The sequence below is a fragment of the Nicotiana sylvestris genome, chromosome 2, assembly GCF_000393655.2.
Source record: "Nicotiana sylvestris chromosome 2, ASM39365v2, whole genome shotgun sequence".
Lineage (NCBI taxonomy): Eukaryota > Viridiplantae > Streptophyta > Magnoliopsida > Solanales > Solanaceae > Nicotiana > Nicotiana sylvestris.
The window spans coordinates 65,839,138-65,862,016 of NC_091058.1; the positions used below are offsets into that span (position 1 = coordinate 65,839,138).

General features: G+C 34.0%; 1 protein-coding gene across 2 annotated transcripts; it reads right to left on the minus strand.

The window, feature by feature from the left end:
- Positions 1-10,313: 10,313 nt before the first annotated feature.
- LOC104222819 (UDP-N-acetylglucosamine diphosphorylase 1) lies at positions 10,314-17,910 on the minus strand. 2 transcript variants are annotated; one of them, XM_009774138.2, is made up of 15 exons: positions 17,604-17,910; positions 17,233-17,287; positions 16,972-17,123; positions 15,596-15,635; positions 15,081-15,173; positions 14,900-15,009; positions 14,720-14,794; positions 13,587-13,626; positions 13,298-13,380; positions 13,131-13,208; positions 12,668-12,811; positions 11,776-11,843; positions 11,297-11,411; positions 11,039-11,195; positions 10,314-10,642 (listed from the first exon to the last, which is right to left on the minus strand). In XM_009774138.2, exons 1-15 carry the CDS (start codon positions 17,769-17,771, stop codon positions 10,545-10,547), a joined length of 1,476 nt encoding a protein of 491 aa, XP_009772440.1. In that variant the 5' UTR covers positions 17,772-17,910; the 3' UTR covers positions 10,314-10,544. The 2 variants fall into 2 exon arrangements, with proteins under 2 accessions (XP_009772440.1, XP_070024046.1); XM_070167945.1 differs by having other exon boundaries at positions 13,587-13,622; positions 14,716-14,794.
- Positions 17,911-22,879: the final 4,969 nt, after the last annotated feature.

The window sequence follows — 22,879 nt, forward strand, 5'->3', positions numbered from 1 at the left end:
CTTTTCCGTAATATAAAATTTGAAACAACTTTGCTTGCTATTAGAGAATAATTTGTTAGTATTTATATCCAGATTCATAATTTTTTAGTAGATGGATTAATTTGTTGCTTTTGACTCGATTCTAGGTTTTCTGTGCAATTGTGTCCTACCAGTGTGGTGGCTTTTCTTTCTTTTATGACGCGATAGGCTTTCATAGTATTAAAGAGGAGGGGTGAAAAAGAAGATTATGATTGTTTTTCTTGAAATGTGGGAATCAATCTGCATAACGGTAGTGCCACAAATAATATCGCAAAAATAAGGAAAGAGAAGAAGGAAAAAAGAAGAAGAAAAAGGGTGTAATTAAATCTCTTGATTGAAGACACAAATAATGGATTTGGGAGCCTTTTAAGGTAAATTATATATATTTTGTAAACAAAACTTGTTTATGCCAGATAATTAGCTAAACATGAACATTAAGGGTAATAAAGTCTCAAATAGTGTATAGGAATGAAAAAATTCCTTGTAATAATACCTGCCTAAAGTTCAATATTGCGAATATATCGTTTGGTTGCGCGTATAAATTATATCAGCATAGATATATATAAATTTATGTATTATTTTATGTGAGATAGAATACAAAATAAAAATACATTTATTAGTAAAGAACGCAACATTTTTGCTAAAATTAATAAAATTTAAACAAATATTAAATTTCTACATGATTTTCATTCACTTCAATATCTATGTCACACCCTTTGGATAGACATTGTATGGCTTTGGGCTTGGGCCACATCAGCCTAATACATATGTATGGTAAACGGTTAAAGGTGACACTAGAACACAACAAACTTGTAAAAATAGCACGGTATAGCCAGTTTTCGGATTGATCATTCAAAAATAGCCAGCGTTTACCAAGTCAATAAAAAATAGCCACTATTTTGTTGCAGCAGAGACCGGTCATAATATATTGGAGTTCGGTGCACCTGTGTATGAACTCCAGCATATTATGCTGGACAGGTATACTTTGTTGGCTCCAGTATAATATACTGGAGACTGGAGCACCGGTGCTCCAAACTCTAGTATATTATGCTGGCCCGGTATACTTGTTGGAACACCAGTATATTATGCTGGAGTTCTAGTGTACTTATGCTGGAACTCCATCATATTATGCTGGAGTTCCAGCATACTTATCTTGGAACTCCAGTATAATATGCTGGAGTTCAAGTATACTTATGCTGGAACTCCAGCATAATATACTGGCGTATTTTCCGGATTTTTAATAGTGTTTTCGCTCAGATTCATCTTTATATGAAAAGTGGCTAAATTTCGATTACTTTTGAAATTGGGCTATTTTTAAAGAACCAGTTGTAAATCTGGCTGTTTTTTAATTTCACCCAACAAACTTACATATATATAGAACAAAATATGTAAATGCAAAAAAAAAAAAAAACTCTTAATTATAATCTGTAACTATAGCTTCGGAGAATCTTAATAGCTGGTTGGTTATAACTTTTACCATATTGGTGAGGGTTCGTTTCTACTTCCCTTATATATATAAAATATAAAAAAAAATTAAAAACTATAGCTTCACTTATAGTAATCCAAAAAAGCTTCATTTATTTTTCTATTCATCAACTTCAAATCTTGGATCTATCTCAAAGAGGTATCACTAGGCAAGTCCCCATGCTTTCATTGAAAAATCATACTCCTAAATAGGGTAAAAATAAACTTTTTTTGTACCTATACATAAATAGTTGAATCCACTCAGCACAAGAAAAAAAAAGAAGAATTAACTCAAATAGTCATCCATCTAATCTCTTAAATCATGTATAATACATAAATAATTGTGTACAATTTATGTATAGCGGCTAGAAAAAATAATCATTAAATCTCACGGGGTATTTGTTTAACAATCCCTGGAGTGGAATTAGGTCAGAGGCAATCTCATTCCCAGCCGGTAAGATCACGTGGTTTTGCGGTAACCATTTTCCGCCATTGTGTCAAGTAATACTTCCGCATCAGCATATGTTTGAAGCATCGACCATAGATTGAGTCGTCATTTCATTCAGCCCATAGTGGAATTGTTCCATATATAACCACCAAATCCGAAATAATCAACTTTCCTTTAAATATAATCTATCCCATGCTTCTATCTCTTATATACATACACTTGAGAGTCTTGGTCGCAGGACTCAAAAACAATTGCAGATAGAGTTAGGTGGCAGATAATTCAGCCACGTGAGAGAAGCTTCGAGTAGGGCCGGGGAATAGGCAAAGCTAATTAATATGTCTGCTCGGGGCGGGGAGAGAGCATACACTGATGAAATTCTTTAAATCATGTAGGAGTGGATCTTCATCATCTTTCCCTCCAAACTGACCCTTAAGTTGGAGCAGCTGAAGCATTCTTTATTGGAAGGTTGAAGCACCTAAACGTGGTTGCACTATGGCCTAACTGTTCTTTAAGATAATCTTTCAATCTTCCTTTAATTGCATGGTTTCTCCATAGGTAAATTAGCTTCTATTGTCATAACATGAACTTACTGTTCGTTCGAACCGATACCTACCTGTTCATAAAAGTGATGCTTAGACCAGAGGAAATCAGCTTATGCAACAAGCCAACAACAACAACATGCTAGTGTGATGGGTCTTGGGAGGGTGAGGTGTATGCGTGTGGCGTGTGCACTTGAAAGGTTGTTGGGAGAAAAAACTAGAGGAGATCGCAATATATAATATTAGTTAAATTTTAGAGAAAAGCCACGCATTAATCCTTCAAGTCACTCGATTCTTCACCTCTAATCCAAGTTTAGTCAACTAATAGCAAAGTATAGGTTATCTAACTCTTTTCCTTTTAAAAAAGAAAATAAAAACACCAAATAATCAATCACCTGACAATCCTAAAATTAACCCAAAAATCCCCAAGGCTAGTGTCGTACTCGGTGGATAATAAATTCGAACCTCTACTTTTCTAGGATTCAAAATTACATCTTCACGCTTAACCCACACATCACACGAATGCACTTTTACCACACCACCATTGCCCTGGGGCTCGCAATCCTAAAAGCCTACCTTTCCTCCTCGCAACTCATAAGTTAGTGTAGTAAAACAATTATATTCCACAATACCTACTCTTTACGCTCACTCTGCAAATAACAACGAATGACTACAGAATTTAAGTCGTGAGATACATGCATGATCGACCATATTTTAACATTAAAAATTTCTGCAAAATATTTAAAGAGATACATATTTCATTCATAAACACGATCATCAAAATCCAGATTCAGACAAATAAAACATGGAAACCAACTCTACGGGAATTAAATAGACTAAAATAGAAATTAAAATGGACCTTAAATCGGAGGCTCTTTTTCTCAGTGATTTTTTTGACCTAGTCTTGCTTGAAATTTGCTCTATCAGAATTGGCCTTCCGTAGTTGGGGATTTTACTTCGTGTTTTTAAGCTCACTTATTGAGTTGGTGTACTCACGTTACCCCATGCATCCTGTGTGCAGATCCAGGTATCTCGGGCCACGGTAGCGGTTGCAGATCATATCCGTTGTGGACTTTTCTTGGAGATAGCGAGGTAGCTGCCTGGCGATCGCAGTTCCGTCTTCTCCTTCCTTATTTTCCTCTTCGTGTATTCGTTGGATATTCTAAGACTATGTTAGTCTTGTTTATTTCGAACTCAGTTGTAGTATTTTGCTCATGACTTAGTGACACCCGAAGTAGAGCATGTATTTTCCGCTTTGCTTTGATTTTACTTTATATCTTTTATCGGATTTCTATAAAAACATGGTTTTACTTAAGTTTTAAATGAAATATGAAGTATTTGGAAATAGGTTGGCTAGCCTAGTTTCACGATAGGCGCCATCACCATTGGGTTGGTTTTTGGGTCGTGACATGTGTGCGAGTCAAAGACCGGACCACAAAGGTCTATAGGCAGCCTTACCTGCATTTTTGCTGTTTTTAAGGACTTGAAGCGGAAGTAAAGGTTGTATTGGGGTGCACTCTAATTTGTAGGAATAAAAGTTGAAGAGAGAAAAAGGAAATAAATATGCATATATCATATATCATATATCTATCTATCTATATTAAAAGTGGGAAGCTCTTAAGTCAAAAGTTAAATTACCTTTTTACCCTTTTAAAAATCTAAGTACCCTATATATACCCCAAAAAAGTTAAAATTACATAAGTAACCTTCTAAAACTTAAAAATACCCTACACCTGTAAATTGTAATAGAAAAAAAATGTTAGATACTTCTTCACGAATAGACACAACCATTCTATAATTTTTATAAGCGCTCTTTTCCGCACTATTTTCTTACCTAACAGCTAGCACTTCATGAGAAGCAACTAACCGAAGGCTTTTCGAAAAATTAAAAACATAGATCGACGCGTCGTAGTATAAACCAAATTAATTGTACGGAAAGGACACTACTGGCACACGTGTTCAGATGTAATTAGAGCATCCCAACAAGTAAATATAGGAGTATTATCAAGTTCACCAATCAACATATAGAACCCTATAGATCGATCCATCGGAACCAGTTAACCTGTAAATTCGACATGCATGCCAATGCCACACATTTGATCGGTAGAGTTTTACCAACGGCTATTATAGTTAAGATTTTTATTTTTGGTACGTGTGCATGTATGTTTAAATGACTTAAACATCTAATTGGGTCTAATATTGGCTGATTATAGTATGTTTTAATTAATAATAGAGCTTTCTTATTCCGTTAAACTATGTTTACCCAATTATTTGTAAATAAAAGAGACTATTTAATTGTGATATAATTTTCAAATAGACAAAAATTATAATTAGATAGAATATTTATTTTTTAGTATGAATACATACATGAGTGATGGATTTGTCGTGATATGACATTGTTTCTATTAAAGAAACTTTGTTCCTTTAGTCCACATCCTGTAATGAGGAGGTTTTACACGGTAATGGAGTTACATGCTGTTTAGCTTAAGTTAATACGAGTTTGGAATTTTTTTGGGACGACCTTTTATTTAAAAGTTATTATTCTTTTCATACAAATTTAGCTTTAATGTTGAATTATATTAATTACCACAGTATAATTTTTCACATAGACAACTTTAAGTTGCATTTTCAGAATTAGAAGGAACTCGTCGGTAAGAAAGTATTAAGTGAGATACGCTTCATTACAAGTTTGTACCTTCTAAAAATAAAATAAGAAAAAAGAATCATACATATCTAACTAAACGAATCTTTATTTTAGTAGGTTCAGACGATATACAATCATCTTGACCTCAATAAATAAGTCATCCTACAACAATCCACTTCAATATTTTGTGGAAACAAGTACGTTACTTTTTAATGAATAACTATTTACTCAAAGTTTTATTTAAAAAATAATTTTATATATTATTTTACTAAAAAGTATACTACATGACTTGGAATACACGATGCAACGCACGTATAGAAAAACTAGTTATATTAAAAGTGGAAACACTTTTTAGTTAAAAGTTAATTTACAATTTTAGCCATCAAAAATTGATTGGCAATTTTACCCTTTGAACCGAAAAGATACCTTAGTATTAAATCAAATAAATAAAACCAGCCGCATTACACGGGTAAATGGGGGGTTGTTTCATATACCAGTAATTATTGTAGGCTATAAATGTACAAATTTTCTTAAAGAATTATTTATAATATATCTTTTCATATCCAAACGTTTATGTGCTTGGTCCTTTGAGTTTCTTCTGTTACGTCTACACCTTATATAAGTAGAGACCATAGTGCCAAAATCACTTGGTTCTTTTTCTCTTTCTTTGTCAGAAACTCCTTTTTCTTCATAAAATCTACTCTGTTTTGTTTGTTGCATTTTGCTCAGTTCTAACAACAAGGCCCAGGTGAATTTATTTTTTCCGGTAAGAGAAGCTTGTTTTCTGCTAATTGCTACCATTTGATGCTTATATTCATGGGATAACCCTATATATATATATATATAACCCAATGCACATAATTTATGATGCGCTGTTTTATTGTTTTCTAATTGATAATTTGTTTCAACTTTATTGTTAATCAGGTAAATTTTCACCATACTTACTGTGGCCAAAGGAGGTCTCTATGTATATGTCTAAAGAAGACCAATGACATGTATATGTGAACTATGATTAATACATTTGCGGATCCTAAGGCTAATGTACTACTTGATTATCATATGTTGTTTGGATTTTTTTCTTTTTTTTTTTTGTTTCTTTTTTCATCTATTAGATATATAACAACAACAAACCCAAATCTCACAAGTGGAGTCTGAGGAAGGTAAGATGTACGCATCATTACCCCTTGTTTTATGTAGTAAAGAGGATATCTTTTGATTGACCCTCCGCAACCCTCCTCTTTTATCTGGGCTTGGGACCGGTAATGTAAACGAGCTCACAACAGGCGGAGTTTCTTCTTTTAGATATAATTTACATTAAATTAAAAGTATTGGTTCTATTGTTAGAGCTGTAATATTTTTTTTTTCTTTTCTCCGTTGAGCGATAAACATTCAAGAAATCCAGCATCATTTAGCGTTGTGATAATTGATAATGAAGTGTCAAAGATGATAAAAATATTTCAATGGTTCTTTTAACTATTGTTAAATAATATTATCAAAAAAAGAATGAGAATGAACTCATCATTCACCATTTTAATGCTTTGAGCTTGCATTTTTTCCTTTAAATTAATGTAACTCACCCTATTAAAAGTAGGAACTCAGAACATAAAGATTAACTTACCTAAATGTCCTTCTTATTTACCTAACTAAAATAAAATAAAATAGATCTATTAAATAAATTAAAGGATTATTTGGATTATTTGCCAAAGGATACAATGCTTCAATTTCAAAGTTACAGGTTCATTTGAATTATTTGCCAAAGGATGCTTGAATATCCCCCATCACCCACGGTCATCATTTGCTTTAGATATAATGAGGTTGCTTTCATTTCTTCCATTTATGAATTTTACATTGCCAAATAACAATCCTCATGTGAAAGATCGAGGCCAAAAACGTGAAGATCGGCACATCATAATTCGTGTGACTATATAGAGCTACTTTTTTCGACTATAAAAAATTGTATAGCTTTTTAGAGCCTATCCAATCTAGGCAATATATTTTATGTTTATTTTTAGCATATATATTGTAGATACAACGCGAAAATAAAAAATATAAAAAATAAAGATGATCCAAGGAATTTTCTTACAAGAAATACAAGAAAATAGACTTTGTAAATAATATTGCAACACTTCCTTGTCGTAGCATCGAAAATTTTGATTACAAGGAAAGGTAAATTACTCATACTTAATTATTTTTCTACTTTTTCCTGTATCAGTAAATGAGTTATTAGTTTATTTATCTATGTTTATGTAAGGATGAAGATTCTGTGAAGATGATTTATTGTGAACAATATTAATTGAACGGAGTTGGATCCAAGTAAGAGATGTAGTTGCTAAGAGATGTAGTTGATAGCGTTAACCAACTGTTTTGTAGAAAATTATACGCTTCAGTTTGAGAAACAAAAACATGTGATTGAGGCTATATGATTTCAAACAATATAAATATTAGGCGTGAAGCTTCCCAGGATGTAAATAAAAATACCTTTTGACTCTTGATATAAATAATAATTACCGTTTATTTGGTCACCGAATTTCATAATTGGGCATTGGCACTTTAGAGGAATACAACACTTCATTAATGCACTTACTCCAAAAGTCTTGCAAGATCAGAGAACATTGTCCAACAGACTACTTTTTTTAGAGGAGAACCCGATTAACCGGCTATACAAACAAAATCCAAAGTCATCAAGGAAGAAATGCACTACAGAAACTATTAATAATGTATTCAAGTCATAAAGCAGGAAGATTTTATGTGCTAATTAGTGTTGAATAAGGATGAAGATTTCACATTTCTTGACAAAACAGATACAAAAAATTGAGGAGATCGAGTTACAAGACTGTTTAGTTGCAAAGAAGACACACAAAGTTAAAAAAATTTGGTGCAATCAAAATTGAAAATGAAGAGATAGATACGGAGATAACAATCAAGAGGAACAAAAACATTAAAGAAGACAAAGACGACCCAATATGATTATCACTAGGAACGATGAAAAGGAACACACAATTAGAATATCATATTAAGGAAATATTAGGTAATATACACTTCATTTTATGATGTCATAAAACTAAAACAAGTTAAAATATTTATTAAAGTTTAGTACATAAAGCATCCAAATTTATTTTATAAATTGGTGTTGACTAAGGATGAAGATTTTATGTTTCTAATCAAAACTAATATACAAATTTCAGAAGATCGAGGCGCAAGTTTTTTTTTTTTTTTTTTGATTTCCTCCCCTTTGATTCCCCTTTGATCTTTTTTGTTGGAGCTGTTGCTCCTTTAGTAACTCGAACCCACGACCCTAGGTTGTAGGTGGGGTGGTGTTGACCATCTGAGCAACCCCTCTTGTGAAGATGCAAAATATTTAATTGCAAAGAAGCTACATGAAGTTGAAAAAGTTGGTGCAATAGAAACTGATGAAGAGATAAACACGTAGGTAACAATGCAGAAGATCAAAGATTTTGAAGAAGATAACATCGACCTAATATAATTAAAATTGGGACGGTGGAAAGGAATATGAAACAAGAATATCATAATTAAGGAAGTATCAAATGAGATACACTTAATTACATGATTGTCATAAATTAAAACAATTAAAAGAAAGTCAAATATATTTGATAAAACTTTGATTGTTTATTTTTGTAGATTCATACGATGTACAATTATTTTAACTTCGACAAACAAGTAACGATCCATATTGATCACTCATATAAGCTTATACTTTATTCTTTCGTGTATAGTTTTTACTTAACTCTTTATTCTAGTAGTGTTGATATTATTTTACAAAATAGTGTATTACATGATTTGGCATATACGTGCAACGCACATGCCGAGAAACTAGTATATATATATATATATATATATATATATATATATATATATATATATATATATATAACAACCCACTAATAATCCCACTAGTGGGGTCTGAGAGGGTAGAGTGTATGCAGACCTTACCCCTACCCATGAGGGTAGAGAGGCTGTTTCTGGAAGACCCTCGGCTAAAAAATGAAAGATCTGTAACAACAACAGAAAACATACAAATAAGATTAGCATCGTAAGTGACAACAAATAAGTGAGAAGGACAATAACTATGGCAATAATAAAAATTGGAAAAAATATAAAAAAGTAAAAAATTAATAATAATAATAATAATAACAATAAACAAAAAATAGAGAGTGTGATGGAACAATAACCGCTAGCAGTCCTATATAAAACACTATCAGACTAGCCAGAACAACGAAGAAAAACGCTCAACCACCCCCTAACCTACAACCCTAATGCTCGACCTCCACACCTCCCTATCCAGGGCCATGTCCTCGAAAATCTGAAGTTGCGCCATGCCTTGCCTTATCACCTCGCCCCAATATTTCTTAGGTCGCCCTCTACCTCTCCTTGTACCTATCAAAGCCAATTGTTCACACCTCATAACCGGGGCATCTGGGCTCCTCCTCCGCACATGCCCGAACCATCTAAGTCTCGCTTCCCACATCTTGTCCTCCATGGGAGCCACGCCCACCTTCTCCCGAATATCTTCATTTCTAATCTTATCCAGCCTAGTGCTCCCGCACATCCATTATATATATGTGCATAAATGCAGGGTAAGGCTGCGTACAATAAACCCTTGTGGTCCGGCCCTTCCTCGGACCCCGTACATAACGGGAGCTTAGTGTGCCGGGCTGTTGCTTTTTATGAATTATATATAAAAAAAAACTATAAGAAATCAGATATTTGGAAAATTATCTTCATCTTCTAATACGACTAGAGGTCTATTAATCAACTCTATAAGAAAACATTTTGTATAAATCAAGTATTCACTTAGAAATAATGGAACAAATTGCGAAAGTGCTATATCATTAATGAGCCTAAAAGTCCTAAGGTTATGGAAAATATTCTTTTAATTGTCTTTTACCTCAAAATGAACTAATATACAAGTAGTAAAATATTAAAGACTAATCTAACATATTGGAGTCTGGAAATAAAAATCTCAATCTAGAAGAAAAAAAAATAGATTTATTTGATTGATAAATATAACTGGACGGCTTAAATTTTTTTTATGTCTATAGCTGTCGAACTCCACAAAAATGTAAAAATACTCTGGGTTTTTCGAAAATAAAATAGACAAAAAGGAGTCTAAAGTGCTTATATTTGGAGACAATTGTATTTTGGATTTAATCGTTTTCAATAACAAAAAGGAAAACCTGTATCGGCCTAAATGAAAATTACACATATAGAAGTCGTTACATTTCCATCATCTTATGAAATACAAGCCAAAGCTTCCTCAATTAGTATCAAGTATTCTCGCTTACACTATTGTCTACACCAGTATGAAAAGCAAACCTTGTACACATATAATAAGAAAAAAGTGATCCGATCAAAGGAACTGTATAAAATGGAGAAGAATTTCAGGCATTTACTTAATGAAACCAAAATCAAACTAAAACGAGATTTCACATGGTGCATGGAATGTTCTTCCACGGCAAATAGCTTCCAGGTTTTCACCAGCATATGAACAAAGCGGAGAAACTTCCACACCTGAAAAATTAGAAGTGCAATCTTCAGAAGACTGTGAGACACTTTTGCTACATTACATTCTTGCAAAGTTAAAAAGGAGTTACTTGTCACCATTTACCAGTCCTGGCCTCAGGACTATCCAGACCTTACCAGGACAACAACTGTCTATGGTTAAACGTTCTTTGACTTTGTATTTCCATGAGAAGTCCAAATATACGTAAAACTAAACCCCTTCTTATTTGAGGATCTGGATCTCTTAATCTTAAAGAACTAATGAAAGGCATCGGGATACTGGAGTTTTCATTCATCATAATATTTTAACCTTTAAGATAAAGTTATATTTATCTATTCAACATTCTTTTCCACCATGCATTATGAGCGTCGCAAAAATCTTTTCTCCCCAAAACATCAAATTACCTGTGGCATATAAGGGCACAGAATGTGTCAAGAAACCTCCAGCTGCAACCACCCAACGAGTGTGGAGACGAAGAACAAGCAATCTAGCACTGTCAGGAGTGTCAAAGTTTGCTCCGTTTGCATTTTTAACTGGAGCAAATTCTTCTTCACGAACAACCTATGCAGATAAAACATTTCAAATCCCAGTATTAGGCAGGTCTGCATTTAGCTGCTATTGGAAACTGGAAAGTCTTGTGACAAGTATAGAACTACAATTACCTCAAATAGCGCTGTTGAAGGTGTGTAAGGAAAAGCATCAAATATGAATTGTTCCAGTTTGTATCCCATTGTATGACCATGAATTGATGGGATTTTCTTCTCAGCAAGATGATAACTGCAATAATATCACAACACTTTTTTAGACTCATATTCCGTAGCCAAGTCCATCTGTGGTTGCAGAACTTAGCTGCTCCCAAGAGTCCAAATAAAGGAGGAGGTTGTGGTAGGTTTAGTAAGAGTTAAGATAGTCAAAATATGTAAATAGCTTGTAAGGTATGGTTGCTCATGCAAAGGGTCTCTATCTGCAGGCGCAAAAAGTAATAGTCGTATGTCATCCCCCCGCCTGGCTTACTTTCTTTACACTACTACTACAGCAATGTAAATAATTTATTGATATCGAAAATAACCATTAAAGTCATAATTTTGTATTTTTAACACAACCAACAGAACCAATATGAAGGAAGAAAAGCATTACTCACATGCTGTCTTTCTCAAGGCCATTTGCCACTTGATTCAGGAAATCTAAAGAAAACATATGTAAGCAGACCTGAAAAATAAAATGCACAAGTAAATCGAAAAGGCATCCATGAGAGAAGAAACATGCAAACAAGACAACTTTGCTATCTTCACAGGGTCCATTAGATCCACCTTTTCTTTTCTTTTTTCTCTTTACTTTTGGTAACTAATCTTCATATATTTTTCAGAGATCAGAAGGATTGTGGGGTATATATTTTTTATCCCACAAAACAAAGGGAATATCTTGACAAATGAGAAAATGTTAGTTGTTATATACAGCATTGGTTGGAAATATTGAAGCTTTTCGTTATTTCTTGAAATGCTGGTCTAAAAGCTTAGTTCCAGCAGAAATTGTTCATGCATAGAAATCTGAATTTCTCCAACTAAGAGAACTCATTCATTCACTGGAGTGAAAAGAAGGTGTATTATGAAATGTTTCCTTACAATTAAAGATAGAGGTACATTTTTCTCATCAACTGCTCTTTAGCATGGTAATGAAATTATCAGAATGGTAGCAATATGCCAATAAAGTTTGATATAGAAGATTTAGCGACAACTCTCTAACTCATAGAAACTCCACTTTTTTTCCACTGAAATCTACAAGGTTTATAATATAGTTGTCTGTTAAAAACAACAACCTTAATTATTTGCAAAAAGCAAGAAGATACACAAAATTCAAGTTTCATCCTGTTAAAAATATTATAATGACATAAATTAACAGAGTGCTTTTGAAAATACATGAGGCAAAATGTTAGTAGAATTCCACTGAAATATTTGTAAAGGGAAGAATCAGAGAGACACATCTAAGGAAAGAATGGCGAAGGCAGAAATAGAAAGAAGACTTGTGGAATTTACATTGCTCCAACAAAAGCGAAGACGTCCTGTTTCCTGGTTTACTGCACTACACAGTGAAGGATCCAACTCACTATACTCAACCACAGCGAGTGGTCCACCTTTACCTCGACGGACAAACACACCAACCTTCTCTTGTGGATAGGCCTACAATCAGAGTGGATAAATATCAATATAGGTATACACAATAACTTCTTTTAGAATAGTGTCCTACTCAAGAATTATATGATGAGGGTTCTAAATTGCGATACACTAAGAGGGGTAAGCATAGCAGAAATGTAAAATCCAAACAACTTTCAAGCAACAATATCATGAAACCTCTGATTGGCATCCTGAGCAGATACGGGGTTGGAAATCAGATTCTACCCTCTCAAATTCTATAGCTACTACCTACTCTCTCAAATTCTATATTGAATGTAAAAAGAGTTGAATGTTTTTGGAAAAAACAAAAAACGAAACTATTCACCTTCCGTACAACTTTTGCGGCAGCAGAGACACCTTTATCAATGAAATAACCCAAAAAGGTAGGATCTGCCACTCGAACCTGCTTCCACAAAACAATTATTCAGTATTTTGAACATAATGAAGGGAAAATGATATTATAGATGGAAGGATAAGAAAAGCACAAATTACCAAAGCATTGTCAACTCCATAGCAATCCACATACTTAATGCCTCTTGAGTTCATGTCTTCCAGTAATCTTGAATACTTCAATGCTGGACAATTACAAACTTTAATTGGATTACTTCAATACAGTATGAAAACTACAAGCAAATAACAGCTGTCCAATTGTACAAGTTCACAAGTAGTACTCTACCGCACTGAGAGATTGCATCACCCTTAAACTGAGATATAGCCCAAAGAGAGTAAGATCTAGCTCCTTATAAAATAAAATAAAATTAAGAGTTAGGTATAGCTGTACCTGTATAAACTCCACCATTTCCATCTGGAGACTTTGCTACCTGCTTCAATAGAAAAGCTTTAATAACTATCAACACTTTAGAATATAGCCACAAGTGGAGCAACAATATATATGTTTTTGATTAAACTAAGGTAATAAAACAAAAGAAAATACATATGGAAATACAGAAATATTACGAGTAGAAACTGGTATAACTCTTACTATCAGCAACTGCAGGAAAAATACAAAATTAAGAGATTGCTTAGTCAATAGTTCATTGCACTCTTTGCCTCTTTGCTCCCTCAAATTACCTCTCAGAGGGGGCTAGAGAGAGAGAGAGAGAGACAAAGAACCATCCACAGCCGAAATGACAGATTATTAGTTCTGTTACAGAGATTCAAGGAAAATTATGTGTTTTTGAATTCATTACTGGCAGACCTTCTAATTTCCCCAACCAACGGAATCAACCTCACAAGCTCTATTTGATTTCACAGACTTCTTTACCAGTAATTTCAAACTATCCAGATCCCTTTGTACAATTCTGACATAAATCAGCAAGCGCAACAAAATTTCCGCAGTAAATCCAGTCCTAAGGATGTCAAGTCATAATGCTGCTGTAATTCATTGGTTACTAGTACAGAAGTTTATTGACTGGCAATCAAAAAAATGAATGACAGCAATGATATGTAACCATCTTTTAATAAGTAAAGATTGACAAATTTAATATAATGGTCAATGTATGGAGGACAACAGAATAATGTATAGGTATGACAGATATTGTTGTTGTTGTTGACTACTCAAGACAGATAGCAACCTTAGTCCATTTTAAAAAGTAAGCAGAACATCTCTGTAGTCCGGAAAAAATTAAGTAATGAAAACATCTCTAGTTGGACATGGAACTCTAGGATTGCGAGGTTAAACAAGCAGGGTATATTTCACGTCTGCAAAGTTAATTCTGGAACAATTATAGTTTTCATCAGTAGCAGGCAAAAGTTTGCATATGCTTGTAAAACGCTTTCACTAAACATTGCAGCTTGAAGATATGTATGCTTTCACTAAACAATGCAGCTTGAAGATATGCTTGAGATTTGATGCCTGACTTTGTGAAATCATGTGATAGAACCTTTTTTTGTTTGAAGAAAGAAGTGACCTACCCTGTACGGGGTCTCCATAATAAATCTTCCATCCTTTGAAACACAAGGTATGGTCCCTTGTTGGAAGAAGGTGACCTGAATTAGAAAAGGATTTCTTTAATGCTAACAAGATTAAAAACCATAATACTCTCAGATTAATCAAGATAAAATGAGAGGGAAAAAAAAGAAATGAAATCTTACTTGTTCTGCTTCAAGGCCAAAATACTTATGACTTTCAAAGTATTTACGTGTAGCTTCATCAGTGAACGGACTGGTCATGATGTACCACTGTATTGGAACAATGCCAGCACCTGAACACTAAGGATAACTTAGAGTGTGTACTCATGAGCTAACATCCAAGGGCATCAAAGGAGAAGCTCACCCTCATTTGCAGTTACAGCTGCTAATCTTTGAATACACAAAATTCTCTCAGCTTGAAGTTGGAAAAGTGACTTCCCTGATGGAAGTCCAATATCTGGTAGAAAAAGATAACACGAATAAGTAGAAGCTTTTTTTTCCCCATTCTATTTCCAGCCATCCTTCCCTTTTACAGAAAAAAGGAGGAAGCTAGATGTCAATAAAACCAAAAAGAAAGTAATGAAGTTTTACGTGAAAAAGCGTTATATTATAAAAATAGATGAACAACATCTTTGGCACTTTCTAAATCAACCTATTTTTATATTTTCTGCATAACTACCACAGAATTAACCAAGTGCCAACAACTGTGGGAACATGTTAACAGGAAATCATTATGAATAAGGTACTATAGCAAATGTTGTACATCTTGTAAGCTACATCATTGAGTGTGATTGAAGGAAACCACCACAAAAGATCTATCAAAAACTTAGCAAATTTGGCAACTCAGAAAGATACTAAATGAATATAAAAGTTACTCACTGAAACATCCTTTGGGATCTGAACTACCAAGTCGAGTTCCCTGCATCAAAAAGTCATATTCTCAAGGTTTAGACTAGAGAATTCAGAATAGTCAGAAGACTCGGAATACCTAATCACCTATATTAGAACTTTGGAATAACAGAGTAAGCATCACAAGCCAAAAGTTTTAGGACAAATCATCCTACGTCATGCCATACCCATCAAAGATATAACAGGCTCCAATTGATATTATCTTCACTATAATTTCTTTCAGAAACAAAAGGAGAAGTTCTTAATGCACACGAAAAGGTGTTCGAGTTAAACCAGTAACGGTGATCTATAACTTCTCCTCAATCCTAATGCACAACATTTTAGATAAAGCAAAAAAAAATAAACTAGGAAAAGAAAGCTCCAGCTATAAAATGAAAAAGGCATCTTGATTACAAGGACATCATTATTGCTTGCCCTCAGAGAAGAAAAGGAAAAAGACGAAGGCTGAGTGTTTGAATAAACCAGATATTACTGAAAAAACTAAGAATAACTAATTATTGACAGGAACATTGTCAAGAAATTTCTTTAAAACATTCAAATATTAATCTTATATTTTAAGTTATATTTTTGAATAATTATCTTTAAATTTAAGCTAATAAATTTATTATTATTTATGATATTTTTATGGATATAACTTTTTTTTTAATTTGAATGGATATAACTACTTTTGTAAGTACAAGCACCAAGCGAGAAGACACCAATCAGGACATCAAAGAGCAAGCAAATAAGAGGCAATTCTTATGTAGATGTACTACAAAAATAAGATAAAATATTTGGATCACTAAATATTTCTTATCACTAAATGGTAAGTTGAGTGAGATGGTTAAACCACCAGTAGATACATGCACTAAGTTTTCAGTATATATCAAAATGAGTAGCTAGTAAATAAATCAGAGCAAAGTTTACAATCTCTATCAAATGAGACAGATGGTAATAAATCACATTGTAGGGTCCGTGGTGTCCCCGTTCTTATAAGAACCTCAACCACATTAATACACTTTTTCTTAATTAAAGAATATGCTAATACACTTATTCTTACTTTATACATGAAATGATTATCAGGGATCCAGATCTCACTAGAGAAAACATCTTCTAAAGCAACTTGCCGCATAACCATTATTATAGCCTACTTCCGTAACCTCTGTTAAGTCAAGAATTCCATAATTGTTGCATAGATCCTCATGAGACTACATGATAACAAATGCATACCAAAGTAGTTAACCAATCTAAGTCAGCCACCAAATTTATGACACCTTTACATTTCCAAACTGGACCGAGTAAAAATCATCAAACGGACTACTATGCTTAAAAGGCAAGAATGTCCTAAAGTCTTAAGTAACATTTACCTGTCCACCAGACAAAAGCAGCACGGCAAATTTGCCTTCTGCCATGGCCTTCATGCCCATCTTCCACCACTTCTCTCGCTCTTCCATTGTCCTCTCCTCCACAGTCGACACGCAACTCTCTGGCACTGGCTCTATTGCCGCTGCCGGGAGTCCTGAAACCCAACATTGAACAGATTGTTTATACTTATTAAGTTTTAAGGTAAACAATATTTTCTTTTCTTTTTTTCTTCATTAGAAAAAAGAAGTGTTGTTGGCACCGACCTTGTGAATGAAATGAACACCGAATGATCCGATCAATCCTAGGGAGATCTATATTCTGCAATAAATTACTTCCATGTTAAAAATCACTACTTTATCAGTATTACCCAAATTTTTAGAAAAAGAAACGTAATTCACAATATGAACTGACAGATAATCCAACAAATGTAAAAACCATAACATTCAACCAAAACATTTCATGACCAAACTAATCAAACCAAAATTCTACTGAATAATCAAAGAAAAACATAAGCAGTAGTAATCAGGTGACACACATTGTAACAAAAACAAAGAAAACCTAATTCAAAGAGACAAATTATCCTTGAAATAATGAACTAAATAGATTAGGAAAAGGAGAAAGGGATCTAAACGACCTCAATATCCTTGACGAGGAGATCTTTTTCATCAGGCGAAAGCTCATCCCAGAGAGAAAAAACGTCTTCTTGGCCATAATCTTTGAGCCTTTCAAGTAAGGCTTGTGGTGGAGCAGAAGCAGATACTGATACTGGGTTGCCACCACTCTCCATTGCTGCTTCCGTCATTCTTCTTCTCTCTCTCTCTCTAGATCTCTGGGTTTCTCTCTCTAGATCTATATATATATATATATAATATACAGAGCAAGGAGTGTATTAGGAGTGGGAGAATTTAGAGAGTGGTTTTATTTGGGTTATTGTTCCCCCTCTTTTGTGTGAGCTGTATTTGTGCTGACGGTTGGTGGTTATTTCATTCAACAGTGACGAGTGACGACGAAGGAAGACAAGAATCGAGTATGTGTGGTGCATGTCTAATGACCAATTTACCCTCTAAAATCTAAATACTCAAATTTCCCTTTCTTTTTCTCGAAATCGACCATTCAATTATCTAAGCAATCTCTTTAAGAAGATATTCTTAAATTAAATAATTAAAGGAGCGTAGCATTATAAAAATGCAACTTGGTCAAAATAATTATTAGAAACAAATCAAAATAAGACAACCATAATATTGCAAACCACATAAGAATTTGGTATTAATAAGTCAAATTTTAAGAGATGTCTATAGAATTATTTCTTATTTTAAACAATAAAGCATTATTTTTGTTTCAAGCACCTATAGCGCCGTCAAACTTTCAACTATTTTTTATGGTTTTATAATTTCATTTCGTTAAACTGTTTCTCTCTAAACTTTCCAAACATTTTTCTCTAATATACTAAATAGAAATTATTTCTTACTTTAATTTTTAAAAAATTCTGTTTGATCTTTCCATTTCCAAAATTTTAAGAGTACTTTGTTATACATTTTATCTATAAAAGATTATGTAAAAAATAGAGCTCCATCTCCTACCGACGCTCAATGAGACTCTTCTCTCATAGGCTTTATACATTTGAGCTTTCAAAGAAAAGTAAAGAAGAAATTAAATTTAAAGTATATCTCATCTAAATGAAGACCGCCAATTTAAAAACATATAATATGAACAAGATCCAATGTAATCATTTAGTACATGATAGGTTGGCCATTATTGGGAGGAATTAAAAAAGTTGCGACAACTTTCCATAATAATTTTTGGTAATTATTTCAACAATAAATAACAATAATAAAAGCCAAAAAGAGAAAAGAAATAGTACTAATTATTGGTCACCAGCATTGGATCTATGTCGTGAATTTTTTGATCCATAGTCACGTGACACCGTGGGTACCCAATAAAGTATGTGCACGTGTTCATTGCTATTATCTGAGGCTGGAATATTTTCATCTACTTTTCAGCTCATTAAGTTAATTATGATTAGCATTTGACTTTTCATCTAAAAAAGCTTAGTGGAAATTACCTTTTTCTTTAAATAGCCGACAGTGCCAAAATAAATGGAATACGTAGATTTTTTTACGAGAAAATAACATAGCTCTTTATTTGGATTTTTCGCATAAAATAATGTGATTGTATTTTATTAACGGGATCTTTACACAAATAGCACTCCATATTTATTATTTACTTTTTCTAGCCATATACATAATTTATATATTGATTATATATAATTATACATATATAATACATAAATTATGCACATATTATACCTTCACCGGCTATTTTTAGCTTAAGCGGTTGAATGAGCTGCCATTTGCGTTAATTCTTCTTTATTATTTTATATTTTGGTTCTTAAATTCTATTTTTATCTGGGAAAGTAATTTACTTTTGGCGATATATAAGAAATGGCCCCAAAAGCAAAAACATCTATTACTTTTTTATAATTTTAAAATTCATCTCCTGAAAAATTAAACATGGTAACAGTGTTTCAAATATTTTGCACGGTCATTGAATGTTACCTTTTTATCTTAATTTTACAGATTAATTTGGAAAAAATTACGGTCTAGACTAATAAAAGCCTAAGGATAAGAATGCCCATTTCTTTGCTCGACCACAATGGTAACTACCAAGTATTATTAGTTTAAGTTGCTTTAGAAGTCCTCTTATTTAGGAGACTTGTCAAATATAATTAGTTGTTGACGAGAAAATTTATGCAACTAATAAAAACATTGATATTCCACCCTCTCTTAGAATTCAAGCCAAGTATAAAGTAACACGAGCGGAATATATAATTCCAAAACATATTCTATTTTTTAGTAGGTAATGTTATTCCACTTATCTCGAAATTATTGTTCAATTTCTTTTTAAAATTGTTGTTCAAATTATTCCTCGTTGGTTGAAGATCTTCAACTTTAGCCCATGATTGATTATTTTTTTTTAATCTCAATATCTTTTTCTTTTTTTGAACTTGTGGTGCATTATTTTATGTAGTTTTAAAATCTTGACATACTCATTTATCTATTTACTCTGATAAATGGTCACATTGTTTTCTGAAATTTTTTTGTGCCAACATTAATGTGAGACAAAGATGATGGTTAATTGAAGAAGAAATATTCATAACCACTCTGATTAATAAGTAGAAACTAGTTAGCTAGTAATCTGCCCAATGACACATGAATGATTAGTAGAAAAAGTACCCTTTTTCATTCTTCCTCCGATAAGCAAAGTTCAATAATTGGTGAACTTTCAAGCGGATTAGTTCTTAAAGAAGGATTTGACTCTGTCGGCCACTGTATTTCGGACGGAATGTTAGTTATAGCTTCGGTAAGAATTAAAGCCTATTTGGCCAAGCTTCTGGGAGGCCAAAAGTATTTTTTTTCCCTCAAAAAAATAATTTTTTTAAAATTTAAATTGTTTGGCCAATGCAGAGAAGTACTGTTGGCCAGCATCAGAAGTAGCTTTTTGTAACGACCCGGCCGGTCGTTTTGAGAAATTAAGCTCTGTTCGGCGGCGTAAGGTCTGGAACAGCTTCATAATATGAGTATCGATTTGCGTGCATGGTTGAATTCAGTTAACGGATGATTCAGAGTCAAATTAGAAGAAGGAATCTAGTTTTGAAAGTTTAAACAGTGAGAATTTGACCGGAATTGGACTTTTGAGTAAACGACCCCGGAATGGGTTTTGGGTGATCTCAACAGCTTCGTATGGTGATTTTGGACTTAGGCGTGCATTCGGATTCGGATTTGGAGGTCCAGGCGTTTTCGACGAAAGTTGGAAAAGTTGAAGTTTGGAAAGTGGAGAAGTTTGACCCATAGTTGACTTTTGTGATATCGGGTTCGAAATATGATTCCCAGAGTTAGAGCAGCTCTGTTATGTCATTTTGGACTTGTCTGCAGAATTTGGCGTCATTCCGGGTTGATTTGATAAGTTTCAGCACAAGTTTTCGAAGTTGGAAGATTTGGAAGTTCATAGTTCGATCCATGGTGTGATTCATCATTTCGGTGTTGTTTGTTATGATTTGAGACCTCGAGCGAGTCCGTGTTAGGTTATATGACTTGTTTGTGTGTTTAGACGGGGTCCCGGGGGACTCGGGTGTGTTTCAGATTATTTTGGGCTACTTTGGATGCTGATTATCTGATATCTGGTGTTGTTTTTCGCATTCGCGAGGAGCTCTCGCATTCGCGAAGAAGAATTTGGCTTCCGGAAGTTTGTTCTCCGCGGTCACGAAGAAGGAAATCTCGGTTGTATAGGTCTGACTTCGGAGGCTCATATCTCACAATATAAGAAATTTGGAGATGATCCAAAAATAAAAGTTGTAACTCTTTGTGTCTAGTTTTCAGAAATGTAAAGTAATTGACATTTATATCTGTGTACAAAAAGTTATGGTAGTTAGACTACAGGTTGTCCGGGAGAGTTCGAAAATCTTTGATGCACAGGGTTGACTTTGGAAGCTTAGATCTCACAATATATAATGACTGAGGAAATGAGCAACCTATGAAACTATAGCCCTTGGTGTCTAGTTTTCAGAACATCAAACCATTTGTCATTTGGAGTTGTGTGCAAAAAGTTATGGCCATTATACTAAAGTCTAACGACCCGACCGGTCGTTTTGAGCTTTTGCACTTTGCTCTCTAGTTCTCGGGCATGAATAGCCCCGTGTGATGCATTATGACTTATGTAAATCATTGATTTTGGTTTTCAGGGTAATCAGAATGAATTTGGAAGAATAGTTCTCATTTTGAAGCTTAAAATTTAAAAGGTTTGACCAAGATTTGACTTGTTAGTAGATGACCTCGGATTAGAATTTTTATGATTTGGTTAGCTCCGTTAGGTGATTTGGGACTTAGGAGCATGGGCGGAATGTGTTATGGAGGTCCGCGGAAGGTTTAGGCTTGAATTGGCGAAATTGAGATTTTGGCGTTTTCAGGTTGGTATGTGAAATTTGATATAGGGGTTGGAATGGAATTCCGGAAGTTGGAGTAGATCTGTTGTATCATTTGTGACGTGTGTGCAAAATTTCAGGTCATTCAGACGAGATTTGATGGACTTTTTTATCGAAAGCGGAATTCTGAAGTTTTTAGAATTCTTAGGCTTGAATCCGGTGCAAATTTGGTGTTTTAATGTTGTTTTGAGCATTCTGAAGGTCGGAACAAGTTTTAATGATGTTATGGGATATGTTGGCAAGTTTAGTTGAGGTCCCGAGTGCCTCGGGTGTGTTTCGGGTGGTTAACGAATCAATTTTTGGACTTTGGACTTGCAGATTTTCTGATATTATGTTGCAGATAAATCCTTCTTCGCGTTCGCGAAGGATTGGTAAGAGGGGCAGTCAAGTTGTTCTTCACGTTCGCGAGGTAGGTCCTGCGTTCGCGAAGGTGTACGAGTTTTAGGCTACGCGTTCGCGTATGGGATATCGCGTTCGCATAGAGTCGAACTAGGAGCTGGGCTGGAGGACCTTTCTTCATCGCGTATGCGAGTCTTGGGTTGCGTTCGCGTAGTTTTGTATCCAGTGTGTATCACGTTCGCGAGGCTGGTACTGTGAACGCTTAGAGCATTTTTGATGGCTAGTGTTTTTGTTCATCGTGAAAGCGATGGTTATCCTGCGTTCGCGAAAGAGGATGTCTGGGCAGAATGTTCAAAAACCCATCTTCGCGATTTTTAGCCCATTCCTCACCATTTTTGAACAGTTTTGAAGCTTTTTGAGAGGTTTTGAAGAGGGATTCAAGGGATAACACTTGGAGGTAAGATTTTTGAACTCACTACTCGATCCTATGTTGATTCTTACTTGTTTAAACATGAAATATGTGGAAATTAAAGCCTAAAATTGGGGAATTAGGACTTGGATTTGGAGAGTGTAAATTGGGAATTTGAGGGGGC

Excerpts from the sequence above, each read along its gene's own strand:
- LOC104222819 (XM_009774138.2), bottom strand. The coding sequence starts at position 17,771 with ATGACGGAAGCAGCAATGGAGAGTGGTGGCAACCCAGTATCAGTATCT. Across the intron at positions 13,627-14,719 it reads TTATGGAGACCCCGTACAGG|GTAGCAAAGTCTCCAGATGG; the intron begins GTAGGTCACTTC and ends CTATTGAAGCAG. Across the intron at positions 13,209-13,297 it reads ATGGAGTTGACAATGCTTTG|GTTCGAGTGGCAGATCCTAC; the intron begins GTAATTTGTGCT and ends TTGTGGAAGCAG.